We start from the raw sequence: 15,329 nt of genomic DNA on the forward strand, positions 1-15,329 counted from the left end.
GAACTTTTATTTTGTGCAAGCGTAGAGTACCTGCCTGATAGGTCCGAGATGCCATCAAATGGTTCTTGATGACAAGGCGATTGCATGCTTTGATCACAAAAACAAAGGTACTACTATCCTATGAGCTTACTATCTTTCCCCTCTCGATCAGTTTTCCCTCCTAGAATTTTGACCTCCAAATCACGTTCTTTACCCCTCACGTGTCCTCCAACTTTCTACTCTCGACCTCTCCTTCAGCCTCAATAAATATTTGATGCTTTTGCTGACATGAACCCTAAGACTAACCTTGGTCTTAATGGTTTTGTCTTGTTCTTCTTCAAGAAGTCCTAGAGTCTCATTAGGTCCACCGTTGTTTCCTTATTCTACTCCTACAGTTTCGACCTTATCGTAGAGCCTTCGTTGGTTCTCCTCCCTAAGAAAGTCTCCTCTATAGTAAAGCACAATTTTTGCAAGGCTATTGACTTTGTCTGTCTCCTGGTCGGCGCTTGTCCTTATGCTTCATGAGCGAGGCTCTTTCCCCCAGTGGTGTGCTTAGATCGATACCCTAATTGGTACACACCAGACTAGTAGACCGACTCGATCTAAATTCACGCGACGCGCGAACAACAATGGTGGAGAAGTGCGCGTAGGAATATCATTTCTCTTATTATTGGAGAGAGAACCAACATAATTATATGTTGGTGTCTCACTTTTTCAGCTAGGAAGACAGTAGTCCTCCTTCACACCGAAGGGTTGGGGTATTTCGTTTTGTTAAGAAAATGCTTTTACAGAGAATCACTTTATTAATATGAAGATATGCAATTTATATCAATAGATTTATCTTCAAAACTTTTTACTCGTAATTGTAGTTTTCTATCATGTAAATTACATATTAATGAAATTATTACAGGTCAAGGTATTTTCTTAACGAAACCAAATATGCTAATCTTTATGAAAAAGAGTGGCTACCTTTGTCCCTCGTTTTTTAGATTTTTCCAAATTAAGTACTCCCTCTGTCCCAAACGAAATATTACATATATCCAGACGTTTTTTGAGTATAAATACATCCATATTTGGACAAATTTAACACTTAATATGGGACGGAGGGAGTATTACTCACTCCGTCTTCAAGGGTACTAGGCTTAGCCCACTATTCTAACATGATTGTATAACTCGGATGGGGTTCAAATCTGCGTGTGCGCATCTAGCATAGCATAGCATTTTCTTTACACGAATGCTTAGCACTTTTCAATGGCGTGAGAAAGAGGTAAATACACCCGCGGTCCTACTTTTATTGTCGCGGTGTCAGTTTAGTTCTAAAACTATGAAACGAACACTTTAGTTCTAATTTTATGATAAGTGGTGCACGCGAAGTCCTAAGTTCGTTCGGGCGCGTCTGACTCGCCTACGTGGCATGTTGATCGCGTACACGTAGGGTCAGGAGCTTTTGGCGGGAGTTTTGCCGCCGTGGCGGTTGGGAAATTTTGCAGAAAACCCATTGGCGGAGGAGGCATCCTTTTTATTTCTCGCCGCTTCGTTCCTCTCCCTTCTCCCGTTTGTACACAACGGCGATTCTAAGGTGACGTAGTGGCGACTCGGTGGCGACCGGCGGCGGTATAGGTGACGAGCAGGCGGGGAGACTCTGAAGGCAGCAGCGGGGACACGCTGGTCGGGATGGCCCCTGCACGGAGGAGCTGGCCATCGACCTCGTTGTCATGGCGGCGGCGGCGACTGAGAAGAGAGGACGAGAAAACAGAGAGTTTGAACAAAAAACATAGAGGATGAGGAAACATAGAGAGAAAGATGGTCAGGTTTTTATAGGGGTTTTCTTGCAAAAATTCCCGCCAAACGTCCTGAACCGAGGCGTATACGGTTGACGTGCCACGTAGTGAGTCAGACGGGCCCGATCGAGCTTAGGACCTCGTGTGCACCACTTATCATAAAATTAAAACTAAAATATTCAGTTTTATAGTTTTAGAACTAAACTGACACCATGATTATAAAAATAGCACCGCGGTTGTATTTTCGTCGGGAGAAACAGCCTGAACGTATCTCGGTGGTCACTACAGACTTAAAACCGCCGCCTTTCGCTGTCTAAAATTAATAACCACAGCGAGGCACCAACAGGACTTTCGTGTTTGGATCGTCCCCATTCCAGCTGGTATTTAAGAGTGCAGGTACTAGCCGGAGAAGTCGACAGCAACCGCGACCACGTGACGAAGCAAGAGAAAGCCGCCACCGCCGCCGCTACCGTTATGACGACGACGACTCCGGTTCAGCCACGCGCGCACGTCCTCCTGGTGTCCACCGCATTCCAGAGCCACGTCAACCCGCTGATGCGCCTCGGCCGCCGCCTCGCCGCCAAGGGCGTGCTCGTCACCTTCACCACCGCTCTCCGCAAGGGCATCCGCCTCGACGAGGTCCACGGCGGCATCGACGACAACAACGACGCGCTCTCAAGTTTCCGTGTCGAGCGCCTGAGCGGCGAGGGGCTGTGGGAGCCGGACGATCCCCGGTTCGGCGTCCCGGGCGACATGGCGCGCCACGTGGAGGCCGCGGGGCCGGCGGCGCTGGAGGCGCTCATCCGCCGGGAGGCCCAGGCCGGGCGGCCCGTCACGTGCGTCGTGGCCAACGCCTTCGTCCCGTGGGCCCTGCGCGTCGCCGGCGAGCTGGGCCTCCCGCGGGCCATGCTGTGGATCCAGTCCTGCGCCCTGCTGTCCGTGTACTACCACTACGTGCACTCCCTCGCCGCCTTCCCCGACGCGGAGGCGTCCGGGTCGGTGGCCATCCCGGGGCTCCCGGAGCTGGCGACCGACGACCTCCGGCCGCTCCTGATTTACAGCACCGCTAGCAACGACATGTGGCGCCAGATGGTCGTGGCGGACCTCGGCAGCGTCCGGGACAAGGGGGTGTCGTGGGTCTTCGTCAACACCTTCGACGAGCTCGAGCACGAGGCCATCGCGGCGCTCAGCGAGCACGCGCCGGTCATACCGGTCGGCCCGCTCATCGAGCCGGAAGAAGACGAACCACTCGACGGCAACAAAGCCGACGACGACATCGTCGCGTGGCTGGACGCGCAGGCGCCGCGGTCGGTGGTGTTCGTGGCGTTCGGGAGCATCGTGAACACCGGGGACGACGAGACCGCGGAGATCACCGAGGCGCTGGCGGGCACGGGCCGGCCGTTCCTGTGGGTGCTCCGCGACGAGAGCCGAGCGCTCCTCTCCAGGGACACCCTCGACAGCATCTGCGCCGGAGACAAAGGCGACTCGTCGTTAGGCAAGGTGGTGCCGTGGTGCAGGCAGACGCGCGTGCTGGCGCACGGCGCGGTGGGCTGCTTCGTGACGCACTGCGGGTGGAACTCCACCGCCGAGGCACTCGCCGCGGGGGTGCCGTTGGTCGCCTGCCCGAGGTGGTCCGACCAGCGGATCAACGCCAGGTTCATCGTCGACGTGTACCGGGTCGGCGTCCGTGGCCCGACGCCCGTGACGAGGGACGCGCTCCGTGTGGCCGTGGAGGAGGTCATGGGCGGGCCGGAGGGGGAGGCGATGGGAGCACGAGCGGCCCGTTGGAAGGAGAAGTCGCGTGCGGCGGTGGCGGACGGGGGCTCGTCGGATCACGGCGTCCAGGCTTTTGTTGACCAGATATGCTAGCTACGGAAGCAGATCTGATCCGGTCGTTGGCTTGATGGGATCACATGGACATGGAGATCGGCGTGAGCCGCACGCTCGTGGATCCTGCCTGAAGTGGCGGCGACTGGGGCATGGTTGAAATGCAGGAGATAATATTCTGATACTATTTGGGGAAACTATATCATGTTTGGTTTACTCGATGAAGTGTTGCCTGAAAAAGCAGATGAATACAGTATTAATATTGGATGACCGTTTCCCCGGCTAACGGGTTTCTACGGATCACCTAATTCAGGAATCTGCGCTTGTTTCATCCTGTGTTAAGGACATGCTTGAACAATTGAGTATGCATCCAACTGAGGCAGATCGTATTTTTTTATGTGGTTATATCTCAAGCATCTGATTTACGAACAAAATGCTTAAATTTCAATTGACACATCTCTTCTCTCACCTGTTGTCGTTGTTGGATTAAAATTCGATGGCCAAACAAATCCACAGATCTCTAAAAGAACAAAATACTACGTATTCAATAACAAAACTGATTTTTAGACAGGACTACAAGCTGCGTGTAAAAGCCAAAACTAATGGGCCTGTTGGGTTCGGAGTACGAAACAGCGACGCACACAATGCAGGCTTTCTCGGACACTGATGCAGTAACGCAGGACAGGAAACCCTTGTACGTTGTGCAGTTTTCAGAAGCAGCAAACGGCGGACCGCCTGCCAACTGCCAATGCGCGAATTACAACTCCCGTGCCCTTCTCCATCAGCTACAAATGCGCGAATTACAAGTCGCCACCTGACGCTTAGCCCAAATTCGAGACGCCTCCCAGACTCTCAGTCCAAGGTCCAAGCCCCCGCCACCGTGCCCTCGCCGCGATCTCCCGCCCGATCCCCCATGGCCGGAATCAGGCTCTCTCCTGAGGAGCCCGAAGTTCCGCACGGCACCCCGCCCCGACCCCAGCTGCCGCCCGCCGTCGCCGGCGCCGGCGTCGCAGCGGGCGGCGGCGGCAGCGGTAGCCTTGAGATGGCTTCGGACGACGAGCGGTCGGTGGCGGCGGACTCGTGGTCCGTGCGGAGCGACTACGGGAGCACGCTCGATGACGACCAGCGCTACGCCGACGCAGCCGACGTGCTTGCCGCTGCCGCGGCCGCCGCCAACTTCCCCTCAGCTGCCTCCGATTACTGGTAACATGTTCCCGGCTGTTCCCTTTTACCAACTTGTTCCCGAAATATCCATCTCATGTGAATGTATATTGGCCATGACTAGTTTGTGATGTAGATCTAGTGAACTGTGCGGAAAATGATAATGCTCGATTTGGTGGAGAGCTTGCTCCTTTAGCTAGCTGCCGTACGGGGTTAAGCTCTCTTGATTCTTGTTCGTACAATTTCACTTTGGAGAACTGCTATAAGTACGATCAACTTTGTTCAATTTCTGTATGACAGTCCATATCCACCATTTATTACATCTGCCGTGTGGTCTAGATGGAAGTCGTATGAAGATCGGACAGCTATTCATCGTACGCAAAGCAAAATTGTTCACTTTGTGCGCCTTCTGATTAAGTCTACTAGTCTAGCTAGGGGGCGGAGCCAGAAAATTGATATAGTTGGAGCTGGACAAGTATGATTACTGTTTCACAATATGTTCTGAACCAAAAAGTAAAATAAAATGAAAATACGATTTGCATGCTCTGGAAGATGCCATATACATGCTTCACGTTGAAATGCTTTCAACTTGCAATGAGTTCTTTACTTGCTTTAGCGTAGCAGAAGATCAAGGGGATAAGAAAATTTTCAGCAGAGTGGGTGATTTGTTGCTCTGGCTGGTCTCCTTTCTCTCAGCCACTGCTAGCAGTATTCTAGTTTGATAATGATATGCATGGGCAGATTGATTCTGTTGGAAGATGGAGATTCAATTTAAGGGATGTCCTTATCAGTTTCTCTCTCACATGCCATTCGGAAAGTTCATATTCATGTCCAGTTTGTTGTTTTATCAGGTTAGTTCGAGAAGCAAAGAATAGGGACTTCAAAACCATGGGATATAAGCAAACCATTCATGTTACCAAAATGTAAAAAGTAATTCAGATTTTTGTCTGAAAATAAGAATGTTCTGTATGGTTAATGATACCCGGGGATCATATGAAGACATCACCTGTCAAATATATAGAAATATGTTTGTGCAGCCGATAGCACTAATTTATTTCCTATTTGTGGTTGCTAAATAGGTTGGGTTATCTTTGGGCGTTCCCTAATAATGTTGTGAAATGCATTAGGAAAACCTGTTCAAGAAACCCATTATAAAAGGCAACACTTGGAACGAAACAGAGGCTGCGTCACACTGTCTAAATCTCCACCACATTGTAGGAACGTGGCATATGAGCATCTCTATTAGTACTTGTCACTTGTCAGCCGTCCTTTATTAATTGTTGCCAGTTGCCACAACAGCATTTTGGTGACGTGGAGGACGGAATGGGAGGAGAGAGAGTAAAGTCGTTTCCAGCAGTCTTCAGCCATGTTGCTGATACTAGGGAGTACGAAACAACCAAAATCTTTGTCTGAGGCTTACTTTTTCCCCCTCCAAAAAGTTAAGTCCAATTGTCATCAATCATACATGCAATAATTTAGGGTGGAGAATAATCTATTCGTGATCCTGTTTCCTTGCATAAGATTTGATCTTCTGTCTCCTCTTAGTAACAAGCTAAGAAATGACCTATTAGAGATGCTGTAAGTTTGCATGCTTGCTTAGAACATAACAGTTCCTCCAGCTCCTGGAAAGCTCTAATGAGCAGATTTCATACTCAGTGTAATTATTCAGCAAACTGGAATTGGTTTATGTGGCAAGAGGGGAAAACCTGTCTGTTGGCTGCTTACTTGTCTTTGAATTTTCTTAAATTTATTTTCTTGCATAATTGTACCATTATTATTAACAGTTTGACTACAAGTGTCCTAAAATGTCCTTGTATCTTGGCAGTTCTGACAAGGATGATCAAGAATCTGGCGATGTTGAAGGCTCAATGCTGGGTCTCCAAAGTTACTGGGATGCTTCTTACTCAGAAGATCTTGCGAATTTTCAGGAACACGGTCACGCTGGAGAAATATGGTATTCAACTCCTATATTCTTTTATATACTCCCTTCGTCCACTTGGGGTGTGCACACATTTCGAGGTTCAAGTTTGACGTTAATTAGACCAGTAATTTGCAGTTTGTGCGCTGCAAAAATTATACCATTGAAATTATATTCGAAAATAAGTTTTAAATGGTATAGTTTTTATGCCGCATAGCCTACATATTATTGGTCAAAGTATAATCTCGAAATACATGCATGCCTCCTTAAAAGTGGACTGGTGGAGTAAACCGAAAGCATCAAACTAACTAAATAAAAAGTGACATCTTTCATATTGATCGCTACAACAGAGACCGAGTGATTGATGCTGATTGGTTTCATGTGTAATTGGGATATTGCTTAAACTTTGAAAAAGTGCAGGTTCAAGTGCCATTGTGTTTTTTTCTGCATGTGCGGGTGGGTGGGTGGGGGGGGGGGGGAGGCACTAATTATTTGTTTTAATTTTTGTACTGTCAGCTGGTATTTTCAATTTAGTTGACTGTCATTTTCCATCAGCAATTAGAATGTTTGGAAACATATATTCTGGGGGACAGGTTGCATGCATTACAAAAATGCACAGGAGTCACTGAGCATGCTTACTTGCTTTGACATTTTGACAACTCAGAATTTGGATCACACACATTTTCATTTTCGTCTCTTAGAAGTGAGAAGTGAGCAGTGCATTTCTCTTTTTGTAGGTTTGGTACAGATGTAATGGATACAGTTGCTGCTTGGACAAAAAAGTTATGTGCAAGCATTCCCCAAAGTTGGATTTCGTCAGATAATGACAACATAAAATGTGAAGTTAATGAGGACTTCGTCAACTACCCTGTGCTTGATCTTGGAACTGGGAACGGCCTCCTTTTGCAAGCACTTGCCAAGCAGGGGTACTACCCATTGAATTATCTTTAAGATGTTATGTTGTTTATATTTGTTGCACATAGTAAGGGTTTATCTACTAGTTATACCATTTCGTTTATGGACATGTTCATCTATTTTTCTCATTTTCATAAAAGTATGATGGCATACATGTTGAATAGTATATTTAAACAATTAATAAGCTTCAATCATGTGGTCAGAACATTACAACGGCATGCATATTTTCTAGAACAGAATTCAAGGTGTATAAACCGAGGTTACAGTTTGGTCATTGCTCACTGTGAGAATGTCTTTTGACTTTCTAAGAACTGAATAGACTATCTTGAACCTTTGTGGCAATTCTATTTAACTATTTCTGCTATGCACTAAATTGATGAAGTTAGGTGCTTTTGAAAGCCACCCTGCTAAATTCACCTTATCCAATTATTATTCTTTCAAAGATGACATGACTGCAAAGAAATGAATAGTTTCACCTTTCAGGTTTTCAGATTTAACAGGAACTGATTACAGTGAAGGAGCCATTGAACTTGCAAGAAACCTTGCTGCTCGTGATGGCTTCACTGCTATAAACTTCTTGGTTAGTATGCTTTATTAAAATTGAAGTTTCTCCACCTTCAGTGTTCTACAAATACTCAAACTGAAGTTGCCAAACTATATTTTCTAGGAGTCCACGCCGTCTTATTGTATTTTAAGTTTCTTAACTGGGAACTACAATTGTCTACATGTTCTGCATCCTCAAAAGGGAAGAATATATATGGGAACAGTAACTACGCTCACGAGCCACCACCAGCCTTGGCAAAACAAGAAGCATATTTGCATCTTTGTGGAAAAGCAATAACACTTAATAAGAATCTGCATAACTAGTTTGTCCAAAGTGCCTTTTTACTTATTTTTCTGATATTTTTTTAAAGTAAAAGCAGGGAAGAACACAAACAAGGAGAATATATACTATATTTTTTACCTGAGTATGTATAATATCCACTTGTGTTAATTGTCAAAGCAAAAAACTACTGAAGCACCTTCGATCGGTAATTGATAATATCAAGAAAAAGTGTAGTCTCAGGACAAATATATTCTGCCTAAAACTTCCAACTTCATGGTGGAAAGCAAGATTATTTACAAGGAAATAAGTAACATGTACCAAGAAGTTAATAATCTAGTGTCAATTTGCATGTATATTCAAAATGGTTTGTAAAATCTGAAGATATTTTTGCTCAGAAGAAAATCTGAATATATTTGTGTTTTGTTCGTGCGCAAAAAAAAAAACTGGAAGGGGCAAACTCTCTGTTAATCTACAATGGTTAAAGCTATTCCTCTTAACTGTACTTGCACTTCCACTTAGTGCAGCTGAAAAGTATTCCTTAAGAATCACTACCACTTCCATAATTTTCACTTGTCTTTGAGTTTTTGTTTTACCTCACGTGTCTGGTTGATGGAGGCTACTAGTGGCAGTTTATACTGAGAATTTATCAAATGTTCTTTGAGTACTTACATGGTTTCATTTACTGTAATCACTCATATTTCTGTCTCCACCAGGTCGATGATGTACTTGAGACAAAGTTAGACAGGAAATTCAAAATTATTACAGACAAAGGTACATTGGATGCCATTGGATTGCATCCAGATGGACGTGCAAAAAGGTATAAGTCAACAACAATGACTTTGATCATTCTCATTCTTTAGTTAGGCACCCCTTAATTTCCTATTTGATTTTTGTTAATTTCTCTAATTATCCAAAGTTGCAGAAAGAAAGTTTTTTGTGCTTTTACTAGCTGAAATGCCTGTGCGTTGCAACGGAACAACAAAATAAAATGATACATTCAAAAACATGCATCAAAACCTCTCTTTGCTCTTCTTTAGCGATCACCAAATATCCATTTAAAAAAGTTTTCTTCTGAAGATTGTGTCTCTATACTCTAGTCTCTCAAAATAGAACAATAAGCTTTCTTCTGAAAATTATATAACATCACCCGGTCAAAGAAGTTTTGAGACGGAATCACTTAATTTTTGTAGTTCTCTCCACTATCTCACTTCACCCGTTAAAACAAAGAGTTAGAAGGGGCAACAAATTTATGTTTTGGCAGCTAGATGTTCTCTCTACTATGCCCTAGGCACCGCCACCATTCTCTCTCGCAGTCTGTCTCATTAGGTTCTTCTAACAATTCGTCATCTCCTCGTGTAATTTAGCCCTAGGAGGAGACGGCCATGGCTGGGAAACGAAAGAGGAGACCAGCCGTGCCCGCACCTGGGAGACTGAGGGGACGGCCGTGGCTTCGGTTCCTTGCCCAATGGGTGCCCGATCGGGTCTCATCTTCTGACTCCCGTAGTGTTTCGGCGGAGCGATCTTTTTCTCGTCAAATTCAGAGTTTTTGCCCGACTCTCGTAACGATCCCGCTTGCGATGGATTCCCTCGCGGAGTTCCAGTCCAATTCGGTGCAGGTAACGGGCCAGCCGGCTTAGTAGGCCTAATATACATGCAATCTTGGGGGGCCCACAAATTTTTTGGGAAGTTTGACAGACGACGGGGAACGGTCCGTATTTTTTAGATAGGTATAGATTTGTTGATATATTCAGTAAATCTTATTGTGTGACATAAATTTTCAAATCGTTGCATACAAGAATTGGAATAGCTAGCAGCCTGGAAGAATTAGTTGTCTTATCTGAATAGTTATTTTTGGCATTTCCAACAGTGAATAGCTCTAGCCTTTAGGCTGTATGAATCTAACTTAAAATTGGCTTTATAGTTTCAGATCTGCATATTGCAGTAGATAGACGTGTGTTACTCTTACCAATACACCATGTTGGTGGTAGCAACTTAACCAATGAGTTGTATTCCATTGTAATTTGGTACTCCCTCTGATCCTAAATTCTTTTCGTGGTTTTAGTTCAAATTTCAACTAAAATCACGACAATAATTTAGGATCGGAGGGAGTAAAAGATAATATCTGTCTTGAAAGTACACGATTCAATAATCAGTATGACATTGAGTTAACATTTTTCTCTTTATGTTGTTCATTATGTCAGAGTAATTTACTGGGAGTCTGTGTCAAACTTGGTTGAACCTGGTGGCCTTGTGGTCAGTACTTTCTCATACAAACTCTTTGAGACTCTGTTTTATACCACTGTCGCCCAGAATTGAAACTTATGCTTATGTCTTCAGGTCATAACATCATGTAATCACACGAAGGAGGAGCTTCTGCAAGAAGTAGAAGATTTCAGTAAGCGAATCTTTGGCAAGGAGGATGTGGATGAAGGTGCAGGCGATGTGCCCAAGATCTTCCATTATATCGATCATGTCCAAACATATCCTACTATCATGTTTGGCGGAGTCGAGGGATCCCAAGTGTGTACTGTGGCTTTCCAACGGGCGTGAAAGGCCAATTTAAGCGGGGTTTCTCTCTATGTTGTAGCTCATTTTATCTTCAGTTGTTATTTTAGCCTAGACAGGGATGTCCCTTTCCAGTTTACAAGGTCATAGAGTAAGATAACATTATGAAGCAATTTTTGTGTAGTGTAAACAAACAAGGGGGACACTGCTGTACTGTATTATCAATGTACTGTGAACGTTTACACATTTATATAGAGTTGCAGTTTCAGTTCCATATTCTTTCCAAAGAAAATGCAAAGTTCTAGTGTTTGGTATCTATCTTCCCTAGATGGCCACAATTTCTTTCTGAGCTTTTCTCGAATGTAGGGAAACCTGTACATTTCACTCCACATTCGGAGTTTTTTTTTTTTGAATTTTTATATACAACAGACCCACTTCATCTTCATGAGCTTTGCTTTAGGATGCCTTGTGATGCTACGGAACATCTTTACAGTCCCAACGATTTTGCATCTTCTGTATCATCTGATAGCCAGCATGAATCTCCCTACTTCATTCAGCGACTACGAGTCAACATATCCCTGGTATTTACAGAGTCTAACTACAATTCTCCTTGTGCACACAATTCTCCTTGTGCAGCATGCTACTGGATGCTGATGACATGCTGTTGTGGTGGCACAGGCTGCAGGCTCTGCAAGCCCTCTGCTCCCCCAGGTACTAACACCGGTGTTGCCTCATGCACACCCTGCGTGATAATTAACATTTTGAATGAAACTGTGAATATCCTTTTTATGCATGAATGTACTAAGTGAGCTTTACAGACCTGTTGTTGATTGAACCTATGGAGCAATGTGACAACTGATATCAAGATAATGTAGATTGGTATGACAATTCCAGCTGTTCTCAGCATCAGCAGCTATCTCATCAAGGCAACTCGTATCAGCAAGGAAATTTTGTCTGGCCATGAATCAAACCAGGGCTAGAAAGTAGAAAGAATTACGTGGGTTCCGGTTTTCGGCTCTTACTGTGATCAGCACCATGGAGTACACCTCAGGACCGCCGAGGACAAGCGAGATCGCGTCTCGGAACACCAGCAGAACCATCAACTGAAGGTGTGTGTTTCAGAATACATGTACATTAGACATTAGTTGGTTGCAGCAGGAGTGCTCATGGCCATGTAAGGTTATGTTCTGTATCACTTACAGCTATCGCAATCACACGGCAGTAAGTGGCACCTTTTGGGTTGGAACCCTCAGAAACGAAGCTTGATGTGCCAACGGCGTGATCTGCGGTATGCAATACGTTTTCTTGACCATGATTAGCGTTGAGGTTCCCCGATGTTTCTCCAGCCGTCCTACTATGAGAAGATGGCTCGATGCATGTTAGATAGACCTCGTCAGACCAAATCTATTGCCAACTGCCAAGGATCTGAATCACCAAGTGGTACTATCTCAGGAAGCACCAAGTAGTACCTGAAGATAATTGAGTTTCTTCCTATCCGAAACAGCTTCAAAGGGGCACTGTAGTTTGGCGTAAATTGCTGTGTCATCACAAGCAGAGACAACTAATTAGACAACAACAAACCATGCACTCCCTTGTTGCACTATAGACTGATGATGGTGTTTTCATCGTCTTTCGTACAACAAACATGCACCCCCTTCTTCGCAAAAAAATAAAATAAACATGAACTGAAAATCTTAAGAACGACGAAACATGGAATCTCTTTACAAGGAAGAAAAGGACAAACTGAATTCAGCTGTCTCTTGCTTGTATCAACTGAGAATGGTTAGTTATGATAAGGCAATTTCAGAAAGGCTCACCTGTAAGCATATCTCACATATGATGTCTCCCTTCTCATTACACCATCTCTGGATGCATATGCGGTGAGCGTACTGCAGGCAGCATCAAATTAATTCAAGCACAAACTCCATTGGTAGGACTAAATTGTTCCCATTAGCATTTTGATGATCGATATGAATAAATCTAGTACGAAAGTGAGCACAGAGCCACGGATTTGAGGTTACTGTGGCGTTCAGAGTTTCAGACAGCTAAGCTAGATTTGAGGTTATTGTAGCATAGCGAGATATCATGCTGGAAGAGGATTATAAAACCTTGCCTTGAGGCTACCCTTGCAGGAGCAAGGGGTCTCCATGTAAGCCTCGTCACCTTCTTCTTGGCAGATTCTGCATTCCACCACGATACCGCTCATAGTCCTCCCATCCTGAACATCGTCAGGAGCAGAAGGATCATGGTGATCACAAGCAGCCTTCACGGAAGGAACATCAAAGGCATCGCGAATGGCAGACTGAATCGTCGCCTCTGTGATCATCCGGCCGGTTATCAACGTGAAGTGGTCCGCCATCCTTGAATATATCAGTTCTTTGCTGACTAAGATGGTGAACATAAGGATAGGATCAAAGCAAAGCAAAGCTGTGGAGAATCATATGCAGCCGGGGTTCGTGTTTTGCACCACACGACAAGCTAGAATTGCTGTGTGCATTTCTTCCGCACGATTCAGGAAAATCATTTCGTATCAGCTCGTCAGACCACGACCACCACACGAGATGGCGCAAAAGTAGCCCTTTTCAACATTTATCCACTGAAAATTCCTCATGATAGAAAGGAACAAAAAGATTTAGATATACTCATATATGCATGGAGGTACTACAAGTTACCTGTGGGCAAAGGAGACGAATGAAAAGCTAGCCGATCGATGCAGAAAAAGAGCACGAGCTTTTTCACGCCATGAGGCAAGACAATAGGAACTCACGTTGGTCGCCCTAAAGACCTCTGCTTTCTCCACGGACGAAGGAATGAAAGAAGAGGGGAAATAACGATACGCAAAGGGAGCAGGGGAAGAGAAGGGACGGCGGGTAGGAGAGGCAGGCCAACAAGAGCAACAAGCCTGGAAGGCTTGCAAGGCGGGACTTGGAGATCCGAAACATTCAGGGAAGCAACACAAGCAAGAGATCGATGGGTTAGCTACTTAGGTGGCTTTCTCCCGCTGCCCCTCGTCTCCCCTTTTGCCTTTCTTGCTTCTGATCAGAAACATTTGATTCCGACGGCCCCTCCCGATTTGTGCTACTAGTACTAATTTTGGCAGCGTGGCCCAGGAGTAACTGACTGCTGGGTTCTACTTCCTCCGTTTCATAATATTTTAGTTCAATTTTGTACTAAAACAACGACAAAAATTATGACACCGAGGAGGGAGTACAAGATTAATTAGTCCTAACACCATTGCTGCTGCTTTCAACTCCTGGTGACAGGCCTCATCTGTGCAATATTTTTTATCTGGTCAGGTGCAACTATGATTTTCACGTGGCTCTCGCCAGTCGCCCCTGCTGACTGTAAAACAGAAGACTGCCTGTTTGTTCCCTCGAATGAAAAAAAAATGGAACGTAATTTTATTTTCCAGAAATAAAAAAGGGAGAAAAGTACAGGGAGGCAGGGAGCTAGCCAACCTGCAGAAGCTTCACCAAGTACCACTACCAGTCCCAGGCAGCAAGCATGATTGTTGGGAAACCGATCCAGCCTTTCCTGCCAAAGCCACCAATTTTCATGGCTAAGGACTCCATCATCCATTGGTGGCCATCTTGCAAACTTGACGGCTCTGGTAACTGTGGACTTACCTGATCCGGCGCAATCAATCACGGAACAGCTAGCCGGCAGCCTTTGCGACACGTCACTTTCCCTAGTATTTCGACCAGGCCACGATTAATTTACCTGATTAGGGTGGCGATGCTGACAACAGGGTGCTAGATTACGGCCCCGTCGCTGCACTTCACAGCCTATCTGGTTCTTCCAGATCCCTCGTCTCTGCACGCCTTGGCACCTTGCCATTGGCTGATTGGCCTCGACGTCGACGGGGGAAGGAATATTGCTTCGATTCACGGTGCTCTTTCGATCACGACCGGGCTAAACATGATATTACTAGTAATATTGTCTATCCGTAAAATTTTGCACCTGACTCTCTGCACGGAATCTTCGGATGGCAGTTCCTTGTAAAAGAAGATTGCTTTGGTTGCAATCAGTTGATAGGTGCTGGTACTATGAAATATCCACGGCATGATCCTTTGCTTGAATCATCTTATGATCGAAATTTTCTTATGGTGGCCACATATAATTTCATTTCAATAGAAGCATACAAGCAAGGCATTTCTTGCCTTCTTTGGAGGACCAAAGCATTTCTTGCTTGTCTAGCAATTGTAAACCATAGAGGCCCATGTGGCCTGCTTTGGAGGACCTGGCTTGGCATGGACGATCTGCCAGATTTTGCACTGGTCCTCTTGTAATGCAGCCCATTAATAGGAAACTGCAAAGCCCATTAAGGCCTCTTGGTGCATCGGACGGTCAGGATCTCCGCGGGGCTGAGCAGAGGGCTACTAATCCCCGAAAACCCTACCTTCCCACGCCGCCTCTA

The 15,329-nt window shown here is 45.3% G+C and overlaps 3 protein-coding genes across 9 annotated transcripts; 2 read left to right on the plus strand and 1 right to left on the minus strand.

Moving 5' to 3' along the window:
- Positions 1–2,098: 2,098 nt before the first annotated feature.
- Positions 2,099–3,984, plus strand: LOC100835629 (gallate 1-beta-glucosyltransferase). Its single transcript, XM_010233850.3, has one exon. It carries the CDS (start codon positions 2,235–2,237, stop codon positions 3,627–3,629), a length of 1,395 nt encoding a protein of 464 aa, XP_010232152.1. The 5' UTR covers positions 2,099–2,234; the 3' UTR covers positions 3,630–3,984.
- A 401-nt stretch (positions 3,985–4,385) lies between these two features.
- LOC100844371 (EEF1A lysine methyltransferase 2) lies at positions 4,386–11,184 on the plus strand. Its single transcript, XM_010233851.3, has 7 exons — positions 4,386–4,790; positions 6,574–6,702; positions 7,404–7,592; positions 8,065–8,161; positions 9,121–9,224; positions 10,609–10,660; positions 10,745–11,184. Exons 1-7 carry the CDS (start codon positions 4,501–4,503, stop codon positions 10,955–10,957), a joined length of 1,074 nt encoding a protein of 357 aa, XP_010232153.1. The 5' UTR covers positions 4,386–4,500; the 3' UTR covers positions 10,958–11,184.
- Positions 11,185–11,219: 35 nt separating this feature from the next.
- On the minus strand, positions 11,220–13,968 carry LOC100844675. 7 transcript variants are annotated; one of them, XM_014899667.2, is made up of 8 exons: positions 13,680–13,965; positions 13,026–13,508; positions 12,730–12,801; positions 12,382–12,449; positions 12,113–12,266; positions 11,935–12,015; positions 11,733–11,825; positions 11,220–11,654 (listed from the first exon to the last, which is right to left on the minus strand). In XM_014899667.2, the coding sequence occupies exons 2-8, from the start codon at positions 13,311–13,313 to the stop codon at positions 11,553–11,555; spliced, it is 858 nt and encodes a 285-aa protein (XP_014755153.1). In that variant the 5' UTR covers positions 13,314–13,508; positions 13,680–13,965; the 3' UTR covers positions 11,220–11,552. The 7 variants fall into 7 exon arrangements, with proteins under 7 accessions (XP_014755153.1, XP_010232155.1, XP_014755152.1 ...); XM_010233853.3 differs by having other exon boundaries at positions 13,026–13,297; positions 13,585–13,965; XM_014899666.2 differs by having other exon boundaries at positions 13,585–13,965.
- Between the last annotated feature and the right edge of the window lie 1,361 nt (positions 13,969–15,329).

The sequence above is a fragment of the Brachypodium distachyon genome, chromosome 2 (assembly GCF_000005505.3).
Source record: "Brachypodium distachyon strain Bd21 chromosome 2, Brachypodium_distachyon_v3.0, whole genome shotgun sequence".
Classification (NCBI taxonomy): domain Eukaryota; kingdom Viridiplantae; phylum Streptophyta; class Magnoliopsida; order Poales; family Poaceae; genus Brachypodium; species Brachypodium distachyon.

What these genes read in the sequence shown, in the direction of transcription:
- LOC100835629 (XM_010233850.3), top strand. Translation starts at nt 2,235, where the DNA reads ATGACGACGACGACTCCGGTTCAGCCACGCGCGCACGTCCTCCTGGTG.
- LOC100844371 (XM_010233851.3), top strand. Translation starts at nt 4,501, where the DNA reads ATGGCCGGAATCAGGCTCTCTCCTGAGGAGCCCGAAGTTCCGCACGGC. An exon ending in GGTCACGCTGGAGAAATATG is followed by an intron (nt 6,703 to 7,403) that starts GTATTCAACTCC and finishes CTCTTTTTGTAG; the next exon opens with GTTTGGTACAGATGTAATGG. An exon ending in TTGAACCTGGTGGCCTTGTG is followed by an intron (nt 10,661 to 10,744) that starts GTCAGTACTTTC and finishes TTATGTCTTCAG; the next exon opens with GTCATAACATCATGTAATCA.
- LOC100844675 (XM_014899667.2), bottom strand. Translation starts at nt 13,313, where the DNA reads ATGTTCACCATCTTAGTCAGCAAAGAACTGATATATTCAAGGATGGCG. An exon ending in TATGTGAGATATGCTTACAG is followed by an intron (nt 12,450 to 12,729) that starts GTGAGCCTTTCT and finishes GTGATGACACAG; the next exon opens with CAATTTACGCCAAACTACAG. An exon ending in GCCGTGTGATTGCGATAGCT is followed by an intron (nt 12,016 to 12,112) that starts GTAAGTGATACA and finishes ACACACCTTCAG; the next exon opens with TTGATGGTTCTGCTGGTGTT.